The sequence below is a fragment of the Triticum aestivum genome, chromosome 4D (genome assembly GCF_018294505.1).
Source record: "Triticum aestivum cultivar Chinese Spring chromosome 4D, IWGSC CS RefSeq v2.1, whole genome shotgun sequence".
In the NCBI taxonomy this organism is placed as follows: domain Eukaryota; kingdom Viridiplantae; phylum Streptophyta; class Magnoliopsida; order Poales; family Poaceae; genus Triticum; species Triticum aestivum.
The window spans coordinates 310,661,529-310,685,583 of NC_057805.1; the positions used below are offsets into that span (position 1 = coordinate 310,661,529).

The window sequence follows — 24,055 nt, forward strand, 5'->3', positions numbered from 1 at the left end:
CCTAGCAAATCACACAAAGTTTTTGGAATCGTGGAAACACTAGCACCCAAATCACACAAAGCATAGCATTCATGATCTTTAATTTTAATTTTAATAGTAGGTTCCCACTCATCATAAAGTTTTCTAGGGATAGAAACTTCCAACTCAAGTTTTTCTTCATAAGATTGCATCAAAGCATCAATGATATGTTTAGTAAAAGCTTTATGTTGACTATAAGCATGTGGAGAATTTAACATGGATTGCAACAAGGAAATACAATATATCAAAGAGCAATTATCATAATTAAATTCCTTGAAATCCAAAATAGTGGATTCATTAATATCTAGAGTTTTGATCTCTTCAATCCACTTTTACCAATTTTTGCATCAAGATCTAAAAACTCCGAATTTTTGGAACGCCTTCTAGGTAAGGGTGGCTCATATTCAGTCCCATCATTATTAAGATTCATATTGGAAAACAAAGATTTAATAGGGGACACATCAATAACTTTTAGATCTTCATCTTTATTTTCATAGAAACTAGAAGAACACGCTTTTACAAAGCAATCTTTCTTAGCACGCATCCTAGCGGTTCTTTCTTTGCACTCATCAATGGAAATTCTCACGGCTTTGAGAGACTCATTGATATCATGCTTAGGTGGAATAGATCTAAGTTTCAAAGAATCAACATCAAGAGAAATTCTATCAACTTTCCTAGCCAATTCATCAATTTTAAGCAATTTTTCTTCAAGCAAAGCATTGAAATTCTTTTGTGAATTCATAAACTCCTTAACACTAGTCACAAATTCAGAGGGCATCTTATTGAAATTTCCATAAGAGTTGTTGTAGGGATTACCATAATTATTAGAGGAATTACTAGGATACGGCCTAGGATTAAAGTTTCCTCTATACGCGTTATTACCAAAATTATTCCTACCAACAAAATTCACATCCATAGATTCATTATTATTTTCAATCAAAGTAGACAAAGGCATATCATTAGGATCAGAAGAAACACTTTTATTGGCAAATAATTTCATAAGTTCATCCATCTTTCCACTCAAACATTAATTTCTTCTATCGCATGCACCTTTTTACTAGTAGATCTTTCAGTGTGCCATTGAGAATAATTAACCATAATATTATCTAGGAGTTTAGTAGCTTCTCCTAAAGTGATTTCCATAAAAGTGCCTCCCGCGGCCGAATCTAAAAGATTTCTAGAAGCAAAATTCAATCCAGCATAAAAAAATTGTATGATCATCCACAAATTCAAACCATGTGTAGGACAATTACGTATCATTAATTTCATCCTCTCCCAAGCTTGTGCAACATGTTCATGATCAAGTTGCTTAAAATTCATAATATCGTTTCTAAGAGTGATGATCTTAGCGGGAGGAAAATACTTAGAGATAAAAGCATCTTTGCACTTATTCCACGAATCAATACTATTTTTAGGCAAAGATGAAAACCAAGCTTTAGCACGATCTCTAAGCGAAAAAGGAAATAACTTCAATTTAACAATATCATTATCCACATCTTTCTTCTTTTGCATATCACACAAATCAACGAAGCTATTTAGATGGGTAGCGGCTTCTTCACTAGGAAGGCCGGCGAATTGATATTTCATGACAAGATTTAACAAAGCAGCATTGATTTCACAAAATTCAGTATCGGTAAAAGGAGCAATCGGAGTGCTAAGAAAATCATTATTGTTGGTATTGGTAAAGTCACACAACTTAGTAATATCTTGAGCCATCGTGACAAGCAAGCAATCCAACACACGAGCAAACAAGAAGCAAGCGAAGAAAAAAACGAACGGAAAAGAGAGGGCGAATAAAACAGCAAGGGTGAAGTGGGGGAGAGGAAAACGAGAGGCAAATGGCAAATAATGTAATGCGGGAGATAAGGGTTTGTGATGGGTACTTGGTATGTTGACTTTTGCGTAGACTCCCCGGCAACGGAGCCAGAAATGGCTCGTTGACGGGAAATCAAATCTTGACTTGACTTTGTGTAAGCCTCCCCGGCAACGGTGCCAGAAATCCTTCTTGCTACCTCTTGAGCACCGCGTTGGTTTTCCCTTGAAGAGGAAAGGGTGATGCAGCAAAGTAGCGTAAGTATTTCCCTCAGTTTTTGAGAACCAAGGTATCAATCCAGTAGGAGGCCACACACAAGTCCCTCGCACCTACACAAACAAATAAATCCTCGCAACCAACGCAATAAAGAGGTTGTCAATCCCTTCACGGTCACTTACGAGAGTGAGATCTGATAGATATGATAATATAATATTTTTGGTATTTTTATGATAAAGATGCAAAGTAAAGAAAGCAAAATAAAGACGACGCTAGAAATAACTTGTTGATGGGAGATTAATATGATGGAAAATAGACCTGGGGGCCATAGGTTTCACTAGTGGCTTCTCTCAAGAGCATAAGTATTACGGTGGGTGAACAAATTACTGTTGAGCAATTGACAGAATTGAGCATAGTTATGAGAATATCTAGGTATGATCATGTATATAGGCATCACGTCCGAGGCAAGTAGACCGACTCCTGCCTGCATCTACTACTATTACTCCACACATCGACCGCTATCCAGCATGCATCTAGGGTATTAAGTTCATAAGAACATAGTAACGCTTTAAGTAAGATGACATGATGTAGATGGATAAACTCATGCAATATGATATAAACCCCATCTTGTTATCCTCGATGGCAACAATACAATACGTGCCTTGCTGCCCCTACTGTCACTGGGAAAGGACACCGCAAGATTGAACCCAAAGCTAAGCACTTCTCCCATTGCAAGAAAGATCAATCTAGTAGGCCAAACCAAACTGACAATTCGAAGAGACTTGCAAAGATAACCAATCATACATAAAAGAATTCAGAGAAGATTCAAATATTGTTCATAGATAAACTTGATCATAAATCCACAATTCATCGGTCTCAACAAACACACCGCAAAAGAAGATTACATCGAATAGATCTCCACAAGAGAGGGGGAGAACATTGTATTGAGATCCAAAAAGAGAGAAGAAGCCATCTAGCTAATAACTATGGACCCGAAGGTCTGAGGTAAACTACTCACACATCATCGGAGAGGCTATGGTGTTGATGTAGAAGCCCTCCGTGAATGAGGCCCCCTCCGGCGGAGCTCCGGAAAAGGCCCCAAGATGGGATCTCACGGGTACAGAAGGTTGCGGCGGTGGAATTAGGTTTTTGGCTCCGTATCTGGTAGTTTGGGGGTACGTAGGTATATATAGGAGGAAGAAGTACGTCGGTGGAGCAACGTGGGGCCCACGAGGGTGGAGGGCGCACCCAGGGGGTAGGCGCGCCCCCTACCTCGTGCCCTCCTGGTTGATGTCTTGACGTAGGGTCCAAGTCCTCTGGATCATGTTCGTTCCGAAAATCACGTTCCCGAAGGTTTCATTCCATTTGGACTCCGTTTGATATTCTTTTTCTGCGAAACTCTGAAATAGGCAAAAAACAGCAATTCTAGGCTGGGCCTTCGGTTAATAGGTTAGTCCCAAAAACAATATAAAAGTGTATAATAAAGCCCATTAATGTCCAAAACAGAATATAATATAGCATGGAACAATAAAAAATTATAGATACGTTGGAGACGCATCAGTGCGAAGGCTGTCAGTTCTACTCAAACATGTCCCACAAAGCTTGCATCTGCCTTGAAGACTATTCTACTCATCTGGCCGTTTGCCGTTGGGGGTTGGATATGGTTGGACCCTTCAAGACTGGCAGAAGTGGTTTCACTCATTTGCTTGTAGTAGTCGACAAGTTCACTAAATGGATCGAAGCCAAGCCTATCAAGAATCTTGATTCAAGCACTACCATCAGTTTCATCAAAGAGCTGATTTTCAGATATGGACTTCCTCACAGTATCATCACAGATAATGGCTCCAACTTTGATTCTGATGAGTTCAGAGTGTTTTGTGCTTCCCAAGGCACCCGGGTCGACTACGCATCCGTTGCACATCCGCGGTCTAATGGGCAGGCAGAAAGGGCGAATGGTTTGATACTTCAAGGACTGAAACCCCGACTAATGCGCGATCTCAACCATGCTGTTGGAGCTTGGGTGACTGAATTGCCGTCTGTCTTATGGGGACTGAGAATGACTCCGAACCGGTCGACTGACTAAACCCCTTTCTTCATGGTGTATGGCGCTGAAGTTGTGCTTCCGAGCGACTTATTGCACAACGCTCCCCGAGTGGAACTGTTCTCAGAAGCTGAAGCTGAACAGGCACGCCAAGATGTAGTAGATCTCTTGGAGGAAGAACATGAGATGGCTCTGATCAGGTCGACCATCTACCAGCAAGACTTGCGTTGATTCCATGCCCGTAATGTCAGAGGTCGAGCGTTCCAAGATGTTGGAAATATGCCCTAGAGGCAATAATAAATGGTTATTATTATATTTCTTTGTTCATGGTAATTGTCTATTATTCATGCTATAATTGTATTGTCCGGAAATCGTGATACATGTGTGAATACATAGACCACAACCTGTCCCTAGTAAGCCTCTAGTTGACTAGCTCGTTGATCAACAGATAGTCATGGTTTCCTGACTATGGACATTGGATGTCATTGATAACGGGATCACATCATTAGGAGAATGATGTGATGGACAAGACCCAATCCTAAGCATAGCATAAAAGATCGTGTAGTTTTGTTTGCTAGAGCTTTTCCAATGTCAAGTATCTTTTCCTTGGACCATGAGATCGTGCAACTCCCGGATACCGTAGGAGTGCTTTGGATGTGCCAAACGTCACAACGTAACTGGGTGACTATAAAGGTGCATTACGGGTATCTCCGAAAGTGTCTGTTGGGTTGGCACGGATCGAGACTGGGATTTGTCACTCCGTGTGACGGAGAGGTATCTCTGGGCCCACTCGGTAATGCATCATCATAATGAGCTCAATATGACTAAGGCGTTAGTCACGGGATCATGCATTGCGGTACGAGTAAAGAGACTTGCCGGTAACGAGATTGAACAAGGTATTGGGATACCGACGATCGAATCTCGGGCAAGTAACATACCGATTGACAAAGGGAATTGCATACGGATTGATTGAATCCTCGACACCGTGGTTCATCCGATGATATCATCGTGGAACATGTGGGAGCCAACATGGGTATCCAGATCCCGCTGTTGGTTATTGACCGGAGAGGCGTCTCGGTCATGTCTGCATGTCTCCCGAACCCGTAGGGTCTACACACTTAAGGTCCGGTGACGCTAGGGTTGTAGAGATATATGTATGCGGAAACCCGAAAGTTTTTCGGAGTTCCGGATGAGATCCCGGACGTCGCGAGAGGTTCCGGAATGGTCCGGAGGTAAAGATTTATATATGGGAAGTCTTATTTTGGTCGCCGGAAAAGTTTCGCGCTTTATCGGTATTGTACCGGGAGTGCCGAAAGGGGTCCGGGGGTCCACCAAGGGGGTCCACCAGCCCCGGGGGGGCACATGGGCTGTAAGGGGTGCGCCTTGGCCTATATGGGCCAAGGGCACCAGCCCCAAGAGGCCCATGCGCAAGAGATAAGAAAGAAGGGAGAGTCCTAAAGGGGGAAGGCACCTCCGAGGTGCCTTGGGGGGGAAGGACTCCCCCCTGGCCGCACCCTTCCTTGAAGGAAGGGGCAAGGCTGCGCCCCCCCCTCTCCCTTGGCCCTATATATAGTGGGGGGAAGGGAGGGCAGCAACATCTAAGCCTTGGGCGCCTCCCTCCTCCCCTGCAACACCTCTCTCTCTCGCAGAAGCTCGGCGAAGCCCTGCCGGAGACCCGCTACATCCACCACCACGCCGTCGTGCTGTTGGATCTCCATCAACCTCTCCTTCCCCCTTGCTGGATCAATAAGGAGGAGACGTCGCTGCACCGTACGTGTGTTGAACGCGGAGGTGCCGTCCGTTCGGCACTCGGTCATCGGTGATTTGGATCACGGCGAGTACGACTCCGTCATCCACGTTCATTGGAACGCTTCCGCTCGCGATCTACAAGGGTATGTAGATCCACTCCTTTCCCCTCGTTGCTAGTAGACTCCATAGATGCATCTTGGTGAGCGTAGGAAAATTTTAAATTATGCTACGATTCCCAACAGTGGCATCATGAGCCAGGCCTATGCGTAGTTACTATGCATGAGTAGAACACAAAGAAGTTGTGGGCGTTGATGTTGCCAATTCTTCTTGCCGCTACTAGTCGTTTCTTGTTTCGGCGGCATTGTAGGATGAAGCGGCCCGGACCGACCTTACACGTACGCTTACGTGAGACAGGTTCCACCGATTGACATGCACTAGTTGCATAAGGTGGCTAGCGGGTGTCTGTCTCTCCTACTTTAGTCGGAACGGATTCGATGAAAAGGGTCCTTATGAAGGGTAAATAGAAATTGGCAAATCACGTTGTGGTCATACGTAGGTAAGAAAACGTTCTTGTTAGAAACCTACAAACCACGTAAAACTTGCAACAACAATTAGAGGACGTCTAACTTGTTTTTGCAGCAAGTGATATATGTGATATGATATGGCCAGAAGATGTGATGAATGATATATGTGATGTATGAGATTGATCATATTCTTGTAATAGGAATCACGACTTGCATGTCGATGAGTATGACAACCGGCAGGAGCCATAGGAGTTGTCTTTATTATTTTGCATGACCTGCGTGTCATTGAATAACGCCATGTAATTTACTTTACTTTGTTGCTAAACGCGTTAGCCATACAAGTAGAAGTAATCATTGGCGTGACGACTTCATGAAGACACAATGATGGAGATCATGATGATGGAGATCATGGTGTCATGCCGGTGAAGAAGATGATCATGGTGCCCCGAAGATGGAGATCAAAGGAGCATGATGATATTGGCCATATCATGTCACTATATGATTGCATGTGATGTTTATCATGTTTTTGCATCTTATTTGCTTAGAACGACGGTAGTAAGTAAGATGATCCCTTATAATAATTTCAAGAAAGTGTTCACCCTAACTGTGCACCGTTGCGAAGGTTCGTTGTTTCGAAGCACCACGTGATGATCGGGTGTGATAGATTCCTAACGTTCGAATACAACGGGTGTTGACGAGCCTAGCATGTACAGACATGGCCTCGGAACACACGCAATACACTTAGGTTGACTTGACGAGCCTAGCATGTACAGACATGGCCTCGGAACACGGAGGACCGAAAGGTCGAGCATGAGTCGTATAGAAGATACGATCAACATGGAGATGTTCACCGATCTTGACTAGTCCGTCTCACGTGATGATCGGACACGGCCTAGTTGAATTCGGATCATGTTTCACTTAGATGACTAGAGGGATGTCTATCTGAGTGGGAGTTCATTAAATAATTTGATTATATGAACTTAATTATCATGAACTTAGTCTAAAATCTTTACACTATGTATTGTAGATCAAATGGCCCACGTTGTCCTCAATTTCAACGCGTTCCTAGAGAAAACCAAGCTGAAAGATGATGGCAGCAACTATACGGACTGGGTCCGGAACCTGAGGATCATCCTCATAGCAGCCAAGAAAGATTATGTCTTAGAAGCACCGCTAGGTGAAGCACCAATCCCTGAGAACCAAGACGTTATGAACGCTTGGCAGCAGCGTGCTGATGATTACTCCCTCGTTCAGTGCGGCATGCTTTACAGCTTAGAACCGGGTCTCCAAAAGCGTTTTGAGAAACATGGAGCATATGAGATGTTCGAGGAGCTGAAACTGGTTTTTCAAGCTCATGCCCGGGTCGAGAGATATGATGTCTCCGACAAGTTCTTCAGCTGTAAAATGGAGGAGAACAGTTCTGTTAGTGAGCACATACTCAGAATGTCTGGGTTGCACAACCGCTTGTCTCAGCTGGGAGTTAATCTCCCGGATGACGCGGTCATTGACAGAATCCTCCAGTCGCTTCCACCAAGCTACAAGAGCTTTGTGATGAACTACAATATGCAGGGGATGGAAAAGACCATTCCCGAGGTATATTCAATGCTGAAATCAGCTGAGGTAGAGATCAGAAAAGAACATCAAGTGTTGATGGTGAATAAAACCACTAAGTTCAAGAAGGGCAAGGGTAAGAAGAACTTCAAGAAGGACGGCAAGGGAGTTGCCGCGCCCGGTAAGCCAGTTACCGGGAAGAAGTCAAAGAATGGACCCAAGCCCGAGACTGAGTGCTTTTATTGCAAGGGAAGTGGTCACTGGAAGCGGAACTGCCCCAAATATTTAGCGGACAAGAAGAAGGCCGGCAACACCCAAGGTATATGTGATATACAAGTAATTGATGTGTACCTTACCAGTACTCGTAGTAGCTCCTGGGTATTTGATACCGGTGCAGTTGCTCATATTTGTAACTCAAAGCAGGAACTACGGAATAAACGGAGACTGGCAAAGGACGAGGTGACGATGCGCGTCGGGAATGGTTCCAAGGTCGATGTGATCGCCGTCGGCACGCTACCTCTGCATCTACCCACGGGATTAGTTTTAAACCTCAATAATTGTTATTTAGTGCCAGCTTTGAGCATGAACATTGTATCTGGATCTCGTTTAATTCGAGATGGCTACTCATTTAAATCTGAGAATAATGGTTGTTCTATTTATTTGAGAGATATGTTTTATGGTCATGCCCCGCTGGTCAATGGTTTATTTTTGATGAATCTCGAACGTGATGTTACACATGTTCATAGTGTGAATACCAAAAGATGTAAAGTTGATAACGATAGTCCCACATACTTGTGGCACTGCCGCCTTGGTCACATTGGTGTCAAGCGCATGAAGAAGCTCCATGCAGATGGACTTTTGGAGTCTCTTGATTACGAATCATTTGACACGTGCGAACCATGCCTCATGGGTAAGATGACCAAGACTCCGTTCTCCGGAACAATGGAGCGAGCAACCAACTTATTGGAAATCATACATACCGATGTGTGTGGTCCAATGAGTGTTGAGGCTCGCGGAGGATATCATTATGTTCTCACTCTCACTGATGACTTAAGTAGATATGGGTATGTCTACCTAATGAAACACAAGTCTGAAACCTTTGAAAAGTTCAAGGAATTTCAGAGTGAAGTCGAGAATCAACGTGACAGAAAATAAAATTCTTACGATCAGATCGTGGTGGAGAATATTTAAGTCACGAATTTGGTACACACTTAAGGAAATGTGGAATAGTTTCACAACTCACGCCGCCTGGAACACCTCAGAGAAATGGTGTGTCCGAACGTCGTAATCGCACTCTATTGGATATGGTGCGATCTATGATGTCTCTTACCGATTTACCGCTCTCACTTTGGGGTTATGCTTTAGAGACTGCCGCATTCACTTTAAATAGGGCACCGTCTAAATCCGTTGAGACGACACCGTATGAATTATGGTTTGGGAAGAAACCTAAGCTGTCGTTTCTAAAAGTTTGGGGATGCGATGCTTATGTCAAGAAACTTCAACCTGAAAAGCTCGAACCCAAATCGGAAAAATGCATCTTCATAGGATACCCTAAGGAAACTATTGGGTATACCTTCTACCTCAGATCCGAAGGCAAGATCTTCGTTGCAAAGAACGGGTCCTTTCTAGAGAAGGAGTTTCTCTCGAAAGAATTGAGTGGGAGGAAAGTGGAACTTGATGAGGTGATAGTCACCCCTTCCGAACCGGAAAGTAGCGCAGCGCGGGAAAATGTTCCTGTGGTGCCTACACCGACTGGGGAGGAAGTTAATGATGATGATCATGAAGCTTCAGATCAAGTTGCTGAACTTCGTAGGTCCACAAGGACACGTTCCGCACCAGAGTGGTACGGCAACCCTGTCCTGGAAATCATGTTGTTAGACAACGGTGAACCTTCGAACTATGAAGAAGCGATGGCGGGCCCGGATTCCGACAAATGGCTAGAAGCCATGAAATCCGAGATAGAATCCATGTATGAAAACAAAGTATGGACTTTGACTGACTTGCCCGATGAGCGGCGAGCCATAGAAAACAAATGGATCTTTAAGAAGAAGACGGACGCAGATGGTAATGTGACCATCTACAAAGCTCGACTTGTCGCTAAGGGTTATCGACAAGTTCAAGGGGTTGACTACGATGAGACTTTCTCACCCGTAGCGAAGCTGAAGTCCGTCCGAATCATGTTAGCAATTGCCGCATACTATGATTATGAGATATGGCAGATGGACGTCAAAACGGCATTCCTTAACGGCTTCCTTAAGGAAGAGTTGTATATGATGCAGCCGGAAGGTTTTGTCGATCCTAAGAATGCTAACAAAGTATGCAAGCTCCAACGCTCAATCTATGGGCTGGTGCAAGCATCTCGGAGTTGGAACATTCGCTTTGATGAGATGATCAAAGCGTTTGGGTTTACACAGACTTATGGAGAAGCCTGTGTTTACAAGAAAGTGAGTGGGAGCTCTGTAGCATTTCTCATATTATATGTGGATGACATATTATTGATGGGAAATGATGTAGAATTATTGGAAAGTATAAAGGCCTATTTGAATAAGTGTTTTTCAATGAAGGACCTTGGAGAAGCTGCTTATATATTAGGCATCAAAATCTATAGAGATAGATCAAGACGCCTCATTGGTCTTTCACAGAGTACATACCTTGACAAGATATTGAAGAAGTTCAGTATGGATCAGTCCAAGAAGGGGTTCTTGCCTGTATTGCAAGGTGTGCAATTGAGCACGGCTCAATGCCCGACCACGGCAGAAGATATAGAACAGATGAGTGTCATCCCCTATGCCTCGGCCATAGGGTCTATTATGTATGCCATGCTGTGTACCAGACCTGATGTAAACCTTGCCGTAAGTTTGGTAGGAAGGTACCAAAGTAATCCCGGCAAGGAACACTGGACAGCGGTCAAGAATATCCTGAAGTACCTGAAGAGGACTAAGGATATGTTTCTCGTTTATGGAGGTGACGAAGAGCTCGTCGTAAAGGGTTACGTCGACGCTAGCTTCGACACAGATCTGGATGACTCGAAGTCACAGACCGGATACGTGTATATATTCAATAGAGGAGCAGTAAGCTGGTGCAGTTGCAAGCAAAGCGTCGTGGCGGGATCTACATGTGAAGCGGAGTACATGGCAGCCTCGGAGGCAGCACAGGAAGCAGTCTGGATGAAGGAGTTCATTACCGACCTAGGGGTGATTCCCAATGCGTCGGGCCCAATGACTCTCTTTTGTGACAACACTGGAGCTATTGCCCTTGCGAAGGAGCCCAGGTTTCACAGGAAGACCAGACATATCAAGCGTCGCTTCAACTCCATTCGTGAAAGTGTTCAAAATGGAGACATAGATATTTGTAAAGTGCACACGGACCTGAATGTAGCAGATCCGTTGACTAAACCTCTCCCTAGGGCAAAACATGATCGACACCAGGACGCAATGGGTGTTCGATTCATCACAATGTAACTAGATTATTGACTCTAGTGCAAGTGGGAGACTGTTGGAAATATGCCCTAGAGGCAATAATAAATGGTTATTATTATATTTCTTTGTTCATGGTAATTGTCTATTATTCATGCTATAATTGTATTGTCCGGAAATCGTGATACATGTGTGAATACATAGACCACAACCTGTCCCTAGTAAGCCTCTAGTTGACTAGCTCGTTGATCAACAGATAGTCATGGTTTCCTGACTATGGACATTGGATGTCATTGATAACGGGATCACATCATTAGGAGAATGATGTGATGGACAAGACCCAATCCTAAGCATAGCATAAAAGATCGTGTAGTTTTGTTTGCTAGAGCTTTTCCAATGTCAAGTATCTTTTCCTTGGACCATGAGATCGTGCAACTCCCGGATACCGTAGGAGTGCTTTGGATGTGCCAAACGTCACAACGTAACTGGGTGACTATAAAGGTGCATTACGGGTATCTCCGAAAGTGTCTGCTGGGTTGGCACGGATCGAGACTGGGATTTGTCACTCCGTGTGACGGAGAGGTATCTCTGGGCCCACTCGGTAATGCATCATCATAATGAGCTCAATATGACTAAGGCGTTAGTCACGGGATCATGCATTGCGGTACGAGTAAAGAGACTTGCCGGTAACGAGATTGAACAAGGTATTGGGATACCGACGATCGAATCTCGGGCAAGTAACATACCGATTGACAAAGGGAATTGCATACGGATTGATTGAATCCTCGACACCGTGGTTCATCCGATGATATCATCGTGGAACATGTGGGAGCCAACATGGGTATCCAGATCCCGCTGTTGGTTATTGACCGGAGAGGCGTCTCGGTCATGTCTGCATGTCTCCCGAACCCGTAGGGTCTACACACTTAAGGTCCGGTGACGCTAGGGTTGTAGAGATATATGTATGCGGAAACCCGAAAGTTGTTCGGAGTCCCGGATGAGATCCCGGACGTCACGAGAGGTTCCGGAATGGTCCGGAGGTAAAGATTTATATATGGGAAGTCTTATTTTGGTCGCCGGAAAAGTTTCGCGCTTTATCGGTATTGTACCGGGAGTGCCGAAAGGGGTCCGGGGGTCCACCAGCCCCGGGGGGCCACATGGGCTGTAAGGGGTGCGCCTTGGCCTATATGGGCCAAGGGCACCAGCCCCAAGAGGCCCATGCGCAAGAGATAAGAAAGAAGGGAGAGTCCTAAAGGGGGAAGGCACCTCCGAGGTGCCTTGGGGGGGAAGGACTCCCCCCTGGCCGCACCCTTCCTTGAAGGAAGGGGCAAGGCTGCGCCCCCCCTCTCCCTTGGCCCTATATATAGTGGGGGGAATGGAGGGCAGCAACATCTAAGCCTTGGGCGCCTCCCTCCTCCCCTGCAGCACCTCTCTCTCTCTCTCGCAGAAGCTCGGCGAAGCCCTGCCGGAGACCCGCTACATCCACCACCACGCCGTCGTGCTGTTGGATCTCCATCAACCTCTCCTTCCCCCTTGCTGGATCAAGAAGGAGGAGACGTCGCTGCACCGTACGTGTGTTGAACGCGGAGGTGCCGTCCGTTCGGCACTCGGTCATCGGTGATTTGGATCACGGCGAGTACGACTCCGTCATCCACGTTCATTGGAACGCTTCCGCTCGCGATCTACAAGGGTATGTAGATCCACTCCTTTCCCCTCGTTGCTAGTAGACTCCATAGATGCATCTTGGTGAGCGTAGGAAAATTTTAAATTATGCTACGATTCCCAACAGTAGAAGCCCTCCGTGATCAATGCCCCCTCCGGCAGGACGCCGGAAAAGGCCCCAAGATGGGATCTCGCGGGTACAGAAGGTTGCGGCGGTGGAATTAGGTTTTCGTGGATGCTTCTGTTGGTTTGGGGGTACGTAGGTATATATAGGAGGAAGAAGTACGTCGGTGGAGCAACGTGGGCCCCACGAGGGTGGAGGGCGCGCCAAGGGGGGTAGGCGCGCCCCCTGCCTCGTGCTCTCCTGGTTGATTTCTTGGCGTAGACTCCAAGTCCTCTGGATCACGTTTGTTCTGAAAATCACGTTCCCGAAGGTTTCATTCCGTTTGGACTCCGTTTGATATTCTTTTTCTGCGAAACTCTGAAATAGGCAAAAAAACAGCAATTTGGGATGGGCCTCCGGTTAATAGGTTAGTCCCAAAAATAATATAAAAGTGTATAACAAAGCCCATTAATCATCCAAAACAGAATATAATATAGCATGAAGCAATAAAAAATTATAGATACGTTGGAGGCGTATCACCAGTTATGAAGGAAATTATTTTGTGGGTGAAAATGCAGTTGATGTTCCCCGATGGGTATGCAGCAAATCTAAAGAGGGGAGCAAGTCTTCAAAAATTGAAAATATTTGGTCTAAAAAGTCATGATTGGCACATATGGATTGAGCGGATAATGCCGGTGATGTTGCGTGGCTTCATCCCTGAGGACGAATGGCTAGTACTGGCAGAGCTGAGCTATTTCTTCCGTGTTATTTGTGCGAAAGAACTATCGCGTGGCCTCCTAGAAGAAATGGAACAGTTGGCGCCGGAGTTGATCTGCAAGTTAGAGATGATCTTTCCGCCAAGCTTCTTTAATCTAATGCAACACTTGATTTTGCATCTCCCGACCGAGACACGATTGGGGGGCCGTGCAAAATCGTTGGTGCTACTCAACTGAGAGGATGCAGAAGACGCTTTGAGCAAAATGTAAAAATAAACGTAGAATAGAAGCATCGATGGCCGAGGCATTCATCACTGAGGAGGCGGCAAACTTCGTGACAGCACACTACGATGCCAAAAATCGTCATTTGCATAATCCGAAGCCTCGGTACAATGCTGACGACCCTAAAAAGGGTCAATCCAACCTCAGCCTATTCAAAGGGAATCTCGCACCAGCCAGTGGTTGGAAACCAATATCATTGGATGTTGAAGAATGGCGGACCATTTCGCTGTATCTCTTCAACAACCTAACAGAAGTGCGGCCGTACATCGAGTAACATCTCGGTACATTGTTTCTCAACTTCTAATTCCTTTGAACTGCTCTTATTCCTGGATATTTGATGCAGTCGATACGTCGCCATATTCTCGTATGCAGCGGTGATCCAAAAGGATTCCGTCGAAGAGTATGAGCTTCTGGCAAAGCAAGGAGCCGAATATCCCGGTTTCATCTCTTGGTTCGAAAAAACGGTAATTTCCATTAGACCCCTTCATTTCTTTGGCTAATTTGCGACTAATGCAACAATCCTTTCGTATTAAACTTGTAGGCTAATTCAGAGATTATGGATGCCGAATTGAGACAAGTAGCTAATGGATTTGACTATAAGGTCCGTTCATTTGACAAATACGACATCAACGGGTATCGCTTTCGTACCTATGGCAAAGAGTTATCTATGGCCGACCGAAAGTCTACAAATTATTGTGTCTCTGCTATCGGCGAAGGAGGTATCGAGTATTATGGAAGAGTTGAAGCAATTTATGAACTTCAATTCTATGGTGAAAACCCACCAAACGTCGTAGTCTTCATATGTTATTGGTTCCAGCCGAGGGAGACTAGAAGGACTCATGAACATATAGGGCTAGTCGAAATCAAACAAAGCACCCATTTGGATGCTTCCGATGTCTATATTACGGCTCAACAGGCAACCCAAGTTTTTTATCTACCGTGGGCCTCTCAAAGTGATTCAAATCTCAGTGGTTGGGATGTCGTTTATGAAGTGTCGCCACGTGTTAGACCACCTCCCCCCAATGAAGAGGATTATGAACCTCACATTAACCAAGACACATATGACGAAGGAGAATTCTTCCAAGAAATACGTCTTTCCAAAAAAACGTTTCAAGAACCGCTCTACTCCACCCCAGAACATTGAAGTAGACAATGATAGTGAATCCGACTTCACCCCTGAGCCGGAACAAGAAGAGCCGGAAGAAGAAGAAGTTACTGCTTCAGATGACCTATCAATGCTTGAACGATTACGTAAAGGTGGCCTTCCACATGATGATGCATTTATTAATGATGATGATGAGCACGTCATTACCGATAGTGATGATGATGATGCATTTATTAATGATGATGATGAGCACGTCATTACCGATAGTGATTATTAGGTATTCAAATTTTATGTTGTACTTGATTTATATAGTTATTTGTATGATTGTATGATTTATATAGTTGGTATGTATAATTTTCTTACTTTGTATGATTGTTTCTTATACATAGTGCCATGGTCTTGATGTCCGTCCCCGTCGGCCCTCGCCCGCTTTATGATTCGGATGTGGTAAATTCTCTTTCATAACTATTTGTTGCATTTCGCATTTATGACAATTATTGCCATCAAGTTGACATAGAGATATTTTAATCTAGGAGGTATGTGAACCGGAATTTGAAACCGACCCTCTTGTCGAGAAGTTAAATTTAGTTGAAAAAGAAAATGAGTATTTGAAAGAAAAAATTAAAAGAATTGAAGAAGAGAAGATGACATTAGAGTTGTATGTTGCCGATGTCATCGATGATCACAAGATGAAGATGAATGCAATGCGCTTGAAGATGGATGCAATGCGCCTGAAGCTTAAGAAGATTAGAAAATATGCCATTGATAATGAGGCTTGGTATCATTATGTCGTTGGATCAATTGTTACCTTAGTTGCGATCTTCATCATATTTGTAGTGATGAGCGTAAGTTTTCTCTAGTGTTTTGCTTTACAAATGGATACTTAGCTTATTTTCCTCCTAAATGGCATAATTACGTAAGTTAGATAAAAAATGAGCTATACTTAGTTTATTCAGTTCATTTATGACATACTTAGCATACTTAGGTCAAAAATGGCATGATAATCTTTGTTACCTCGAAAATGATATAGACTAAATGATATAGACTTAGCTTATTTTCCTCGAAAATGACATAATAACCTTACTAAGCTCCAAAATGACCTATTTACCTAGCTTAGCTCTAAAATGACCTACACTTAGCATTTTTACCTAGCTTAGCAATAAAATGGTATTTTTACCTACCTTAGTTAGAAGAAGAAGAAGATAAAGAAGAGGAGAGGAGAAAAAGAAAGAGAAGAAAAAAAATCTTCTTCTTCTTCTTCTTCTTCTAACTAGTCTTCTTCTTCTTCTTCTAACTTTCATCTTTCCCAATTTGCAGATTTGCTTTACATGAGGAAGCTTGGATTCATGGAGTGTACTATTCTTCTGGTGCTTCCTTGTTGTTTATGAAAACTTGTTTGGATATGTATTTCTATATGGATATGTTGTTGGAAACTTGTTTCTGGTTATGTATATATGGATATGTTGGACTTTGTTGAACTATGTTGCTGGATTTGATGAAATATGTTGTTAGACATGCTGTTGGATATGTATGCATGTATATTTGTGTTTGAAACCATGTCTAATTAATTGGATTTAAATAAAAACAGGGGATATATAGCCTCTTTGCCGTCTGTTAGCGGACGGCAAAGAGGACACGTGGCAGTCACCTGTGCAAACTGGGAACACTGGCTGCCTATTTGGTCATTTTGCCGTCCGCTAGCAGACGGCAAAGTGACCAAATAGGACTGGCAAACAGGATCATCTATGCCGTCTGCTGGCAGACGGTATAGCTGGCCACGTGGCAGCTTCCCAGTGCTGGCCTAGCTAAGCTCTTTGTCGTCTGTCGGCGGACGGCAAAGAGCTCCGTTAACCTCCTAACGACTCTCACCCCACCCCACTGTCGTCCGTTATCTTTGCCGTCTGCTGGCCTCGGATGGCGGACGGCACAATCCTTTGCCGTCCGTTTCTAAGAAGCGGACGGCAAAGAAGGCCTTTGCTGGTCGTGTTCAGACGGACAGTTTGCCGTCTGCTGGCGGACGGCAAAGAAGTTTGCCGTCCGTGATCTTCTAGTAGTGGGAGGGGGGGTCTTCAAACTTGGGTACCCAGAGGGACTAGTCGAAGATTTGCAACTCGACAACTATCAATTTCTAGATCTAATATGTGATATGGATTGAAGGAAGTACAACTTCCATAGTGTGACTCGTTCGCTTATAGATTAACAAAATTGATAAAATTGTAAGTATAAATACCCATGAAGTTTTATGCTTAGATCTCTGCGTAATGTATTCCGAGACTTTCTTCTTTTTTTTGCGGGGAAAAAGGAATTCTCATTGCTCAAGGAGGCTGCTCAGCGAGAGCCGGGTTTACAACAAAGTCCATCCCGGCAGTAAGCCGGACTGTTGTGCACGGAGTGCTACGGCCATAGGCGGCCAGCTCATGACTAATCTTGTTCTGCAGACGGCTACAAAGAGTAAAGAAGATCTCCCTAGAATCGCTTCCAGCCAACCTACGAATCTCCTCTATAAGTGCACGATGTGACGATCTATCCATCTCGCGCGCTGTACTCATCGACACCGCCTCCGCGCTATCCAACTCAACCAGAATAGGTAGGTTAGATCGGTGCAAGGCCAGCTCCAAGCCTTCTCTGCACGCTGCTAGCTCCGCCTCTATTCCGAGACTTTCTAGTTGAGTTGTATTTTGTAACTTTTGCAGGTTGGATTTGCATTAAACTTGTGACATGCGAACAAGCATATCAAAGTTGTGGCATGTGAGCCACAAGGGAATTTTATGGCCTTGCCTTGCCTGGTTGTCTTTGCCTCTTCCCTCGACAAAGCATAGGTTCTTGCTGAGGTTCTTACAAAAGCATATGTTCTTGCTCGAAGCCCTCTATCACGACAGCATTGCTTATGGTGTAAGAAGCGTACAATTTTTCTCCATGAATCAGATACGGAATGGTGAACAATAATGCGGTTTCTTCCGTCGCTCATTGTAGTTTCCGACGAACCAACCAAACTGTTATGGTCCGGTCAAGTAGATGTCCGGACTCCGATAAAGCACCCCACGTTTGTCGCTAGGATATCGAAATCCGTACATTCAGCTAAGCGAATATATACAGGTTCCCATTCGATAACAAAAGTGGTAGGAAAATATAGTGGAGGTTTGAGGGTCCGTTGTAGAGATGCCCTAACGACTGCATGCAATAAGGATCTCGCTCGTTGATTACATGGGCATTTTATGCAATTCGCTTTTGGGTATTTCCGTCTCATCGATGTAAAAAAGATACGCTATACCTAGATTAGAGGGTCTCCCGTTGCAACGTATTCTTTTTTTTAACCGTAGAACAATAGTTCTACGGTATTTTCATATATATAGAGAAAGTAAAATATGTACAAACAAGTTCACATGAAGCAAAAAAAAAAAACTACCCAATTCCAGCTCTAGGCAACATCAGGAAAATCAAATAAAACTTGAAGCTTAAGTCAAGTGACTATTTATCCACTCTGTTAAAGTTTCTCTGTATTTGATGCAACGTATTCCTCTATAAACTAATATAGGACATTTAAAATCATCACAAGGATTAGGTCCAAGCCATGAATCCAAAGACCACATATTACAAGTTCATGACTGAGCTACGCAGCCTATGATCGCCTCGGTTCATATCGGAGAGCATGTTAGAGCTGCAAGTGGTAGGGGAGATCAAAATTTATATTGCTTTTGTACACTTTTTTTAACAGGGGATCTCCTAGCCTCTGTTGATGCACCCAACCATTCCTTTTGTACACACCTCTTGAATATGTGGAGCATATTTTCTCTGTCTAGTTTCCTTTTTTTTTTTGCGAATAAGAGGAATGTATATTAATCAAGGAGGATTACTACAATCCAGTTGGCAAAGTGTGCCAATCTCAACTGGTCCATGGCGCAGCCAAACTGCCGTTTTAGGTTGTAGAACGTCCCAATTGGTCTAGTTTCCTTTCTTCTTGTTTGGCAGATCCTTTAGCTTCTGGCAAAGATCTAAGCGCAGAGCATATAGCTGTACACATTTGGTTATTTGATTGTATAATAATCATGTAAACCATGAAAAAGAACAACGAATCAATGCAACCTTCTTATTTCCTATCACATGTCCAGAATCGCAATGCACAAACACATTCTCACACAAGTCATCTAGTGCTACAATTGTGAACTAATAACTAAAAATAAAATGTATGAACGCTTTCCAGGAAGAGGAACCCAACCAATGAAATGCTCAAAAGAGACCTACACACATAGCCACAAAAACCTAACACCTGTTAGTATACCCTGCTCTCTCCAGAGTCTCGACAACCTGATGTGAGTACGAGATGTACGCCACTCCCGCTCCCCGTCACGACGACGACAGGGACGAGAGGTCCTCGAACACCGTCCTTATCTCCGGCCTCTCCGATGCAGACCGGATACACCGGATGGCGATGTGCAGCATGTCCTCCAACTTGTTGGATGCGCCCCCTGAGCTTTCAGTTTCAACAATGCGCTCGTCGAAGCACTGCGAAGCTCGCTCCTCCCTTGCCAGCATCCTCACCCAGTCCGTCAGGTCGACCGCGCCATCGCTCACACAAATGATCTCCCCCGCGATCCTCCCTGTCAGAAGCTCAAGCAGGATGACGCCGAAGGCATACACGTCGCTCTTGAGAGACGGACATGGCTTGCTGGTGCTCGCAAACTCTGGAGGGGAGTACCCAAGAGCTCCTGCATTCAGGACCTGCTCGGCCATGCCCACCGGAGTCATCAGCCTGTGAAGGCTGTAGTCAGTTACCAGAGCAGACGGGCTCGAGTCCTGAAGCAGGACGTTGGACGACTTGAGGTTGCCATGTGGGATCACCCGCTCATTGTGCAGGTAATCTAGACAGTGGGCAATGCTGACGGCGATATCAAGCCGCTGGCCCACGGAGAGAGGTGCAAGATCCCGCTCTTCAATCTCTGAAAGATGAGAGAAAAGAAATGCATCAGAATACATACAAATCAGCCGACGCTAGAATCTGATGGAGAGAGAGCTGAGAACCATTACCAGACAGGTAGGTAGACAGAGATGTGGCATCTACATAGTCTGATATGATGATCCTCTCGTGCTCTTTGGGGCCCCAGTAGTAGCCTCGAAGTGAGACAAGACTGGGATGTTTGACGCTGCCGAGCTTCTTTATCTCACGGGAAAACTCTTTCTTGCTCTTAGCAAACCCCTCCTTCAGCCACTTCACTGTCAGAACATACCCATTGTCAAGAGTAGCCTTGTAGGATGTCCCGTGACAGCTCCTGCCGATGATCTCTGCCGGAGCACGAGAGAGCTCTTCAGCCGTAAACAACACAGAATTGTCGAAAAGATGCAAGTCCCCGACCAGTTTGTCAGGAGAGTGCACTCTCAAGATGGACTGATGGTGGTGCGAGCGCACATCAGAAGGTGATGATATCAATGAAGGCATCGAAGACGCTGAGCTATCTTTAAGGCTGGAAATGCTACCAGTTGGCTGATCCACACATTGTGCTTCATGCTGTCCTTCCATGCCGCCGCGAGGCACGGAAACGCCTCCATACTCTGCAGACGGTGATGATCCTAGCGACACATCGTGCATTTCAGAACTTGGAATTTCTGCACGTCTCTGAGGAGCATCCTGTCCTTGAGTTGCAGAATTCTTATTTTGGCCCTTGCCTTTTTCGCTACTCTTCCAGTTAGAGATCTTCCAGTGGACAAGTAAAAGGACAATGATCCCGGTAACAAAGACAATAACACATGCAATCAATGCATACAGAATTCCACGCTTCATACCATGTTTCCTCCCACCTGATCCTTCAGGACTATTTGGTGACGCAGAGCGGGGAAGAACAAGTAGTTCATTCCCTGGATGGAAAGATGAATCAGGAAATTTCAGCAAACTGCTTGGAACGGGGCCAGAAAAATTGTTGTATGATACATTGAACTCTACAAGATCGTCTGGGAGGCCATCAGGTATGCTACCATCAAAATGGTTGCTTGACAAGTCAATGTGCAGCAAATGCTTTAGCTTGGTGATTGATGTTGGGATTTGCCCAGTAAAGTTGTTCAGGCAGAGATCCAACAACACCAATCCACTCAAACGACCGATGCCCGAAGGCAGTGGACCGCCAAAAGAATTGTTTGAAAGATCAAGAAATGAAAGGTTTGAAGTCTGTACAGGAAGAACTGACAAGTCTATAGTAGTTGAATTGTTGGTTTCAGAACTGGGAAGAGGCAGGGTTCCTGCGAAATTGTTTCCTGAAAGATTAAGATAGGTCAGCTTAGCTGCTGTAAAGAGATTTTTCGGTAAAGCTCCATGCAGCTGATTGAGACTAAGATCTATGGCAATCAACTCGGGATAGCTTCCGAGAACAGTCGGCAATTCTCCTGCTAGCAAGTTATTAGAAATCCTCAATGAAGTCAGCCTCAAAAATTGGGTAGTCTGATCGGGCCAGGTTCCTGTTAACCTATTTGAGCTCAAATCAATCATCTCAACATAATCTCCCCATGTATGGACAACTGATATGTTCCCTGAAAGCATGTTTCTACTCAAATCAACCACTGAACAGCTCCCAAATGTGATTGGTAAAGTTCCCTGAAGGCTGTTACATGACAGATTCAGGTACTTCAGATTCACTGATGTAACACGCCTAATTGGACCTGTGTAATACAAGGGTTTAGATAAAATTAGAGGCAATCGACATCATGATTAGTAATCGCAACACATCATCATTTACAAACATAGTATGGATTGATTCAGTGTTATAGAGGTTATTATGGCAACAACAAAAAAACGAGTGCAATACATGCATTGTTTGCATGGGTTATTACACTGCAACATATTAATTGTTCAAGCATAAGGCAAAAGTGGTACTACTAGTACGAACGACGAGTTTAATAAGGGAAAGCTTAAAACGACTTCTTTTTAACACAATCCTGTGCGATGAAGAGTAGAAAAAAAATCTACCTGTGAGCTGGTTCCAGCTAAGGTCAAGTTGAGTCAACACCATGGAGGTCTCCCGAAATAGCGCTTCTGGAATGGACCCCGAGAACTTATTGTTCTGCAGAAGCAACACCTTGAGGGAGATCATGAAGTTAAACGACGGGACGTTGCCGGTAAGCGCATTGTAACTTGCATCGAACACCTCGAGGCTGTCGAACAAAGGCGTCGGATCGCTCGCAAAGACTGGCCCTGACAGCACATTATGGCTAACATTCAGGTACTGCAGAGTGCTAGCCACAGATGAGTTATCAGAGATTGATGCCAGGGACCCCGAGAACTGGTTGCAGCTGAAATCAACATGGACCGGGCTCTGCAGCTGTGCAAATATATCATCCAATTTGCCGACGAAGCCGTTGCCGCGGAGATCTAAGTACTTCAGTTTCCTCAGGCTTCTGAAGCCCACCGGCAATGCACCACCGAAGCCATTGGAGGAGAGATTGAGATGTCCCAGGTTACTCAGTTTGGTCAATTCGGCCGGAATGGAGCCGGCGAACCTGTTGTTGGACAGATCCAGGTGCTGCAAGGAAGCAAGAGACCCCAGCGCACGGGGCAAGACCCCTTCCAATTTGTTGCCTGACAGGGACAGGTTCTGAAGCATCGTCATCCTTGCGAGCGCCGACAAACTGGCGTTGCCCACAAGCCCAATGCCATCGAACGCTATGGAAAGAATCTGGCCGCCGTTGCACTGCACGCCATGCCAATCGACGGGGCAGCCGTCGGAATCCGACGAGCTGGTCGGGTTCCAGGGAGCGGCCTGGCGGCGGGACGGGTCTTGCCGGATGCCTCTGCCGAACTCCAGCAGCGCCTCCATGTCCGAGCCAGCCACTGCGGCGGCGGCGGCGGACGCAGCCCAAATCCAGAAACACAGGATGACGAGCCGCATTGCAAGATCCAACCTTGAAGCCAGACGAAGCGATAATGTGGGTGGCGGTTGGTAGGTGGGTAGGGTTTAAGGCACTTGGACTTGAGATGAAAGATTAAGGATGAAAATTTTGGGGGATTTTTCTCGGCACCGAACTCGGGGCAGGGATGGGGCCAAGAAGAAGGGGAAATTGCGGCAAATGAATGAGCACAAGAAGCTGCGGTGCGGGGAAATTCCAAACCAAAATCACCGCTGATGTGAACTGGGCAATTTGGTGCTGGGGCTCCAGCTGCCAGGCAAACACATCCAGGCGCCAAACTGAGAGCAAGAACTCGGCAGTGTGGCCAAGAACAAGGGCAAACACAGAGACACGCGGCGACGCTGCGTCAAGAAACAAAATCCATCCAAGCGTGAGCTGGGCAGGAGAGATTGGAGCAATGGCTGCTGTCCAAGCCGAGTAAGTCGAACCCTGCAATCCGAACCGAACCAAACACTCAGCTCAAGATGCCAGATTAGTAGACACAAACAAAGTGGAGCGAGCTCAAGGAGGGAGGGAGGGTAAGCTGCACACCTAGACTCGCCCGGGTCGTTGCTCCTCTCTCTGATTGGAATCTTGAAGGAATTTGGTCTGATGGCTACAGAATGCAGCGTCCACCTTTTGGGGCAGCAAGGGGAGACCGGGCAAACGGAGAGCTCATGGCCTTGCCCGTTCTCGGCGTGCACACTGCTGGTACTACTGCCGAGAGAGAGAAAGAGAGAGAGAGGGGAGCAGGTGAAAAGAGAATTAAAAGGGTCCGGTGACACTGCAGGACTGGGGGCACATTTCACAGTGAGATTGTCAACTCTAAAGTGTGTCCGTGCCAAAAAAAAAAGAAAAGGGTCTGGATTTACTTTTAAGGAAAAGTGATCTGTAAAGCGGAAGCAAAACAAGGCGAGGCTTTCCCTGACAAATCACAAAGTTACCAGGAGCACCAGCAGCAGCAGAGGAGGAGGGAAGAAAAGCCAATTC

The 24,055-nt window shown here is 45.2% G+C and overlaps 1 protein-coding gene across 1 annotated transcript; it reads right to left on the minus strand.

The window, feature by feature from the left end:
• Positions 1-19,269: 19,269 nt before the first annotated feature.
• Positions 19,270-23,808, minus strand: LOC123097621 (probable inactive receptor kinase At5g10020). The gene is made up of 4 exons (XM_044519411.1): positions 23,618-23,808; positions 22,149-23,515; positions 20,222-21,841; positions 19,270-20,133 (listed from the first exon to the last, which is right to left on the minus strand). Exons 2-4 carry the CDS (start codon positions 23,065-23,067, stop codon positions 19,541-19,543), a joined length of 3,132 nt encoding a protein of 1,043 aa, XP_044375346.1. The 5' UTR covers positions 23,068-23,515; positions 23,618-23,808; the 3' UTR covers positions 19,270-19,540.
• Between the last annotated feature and the right edge of the window lie 247 nt (positions 23,809-24,055).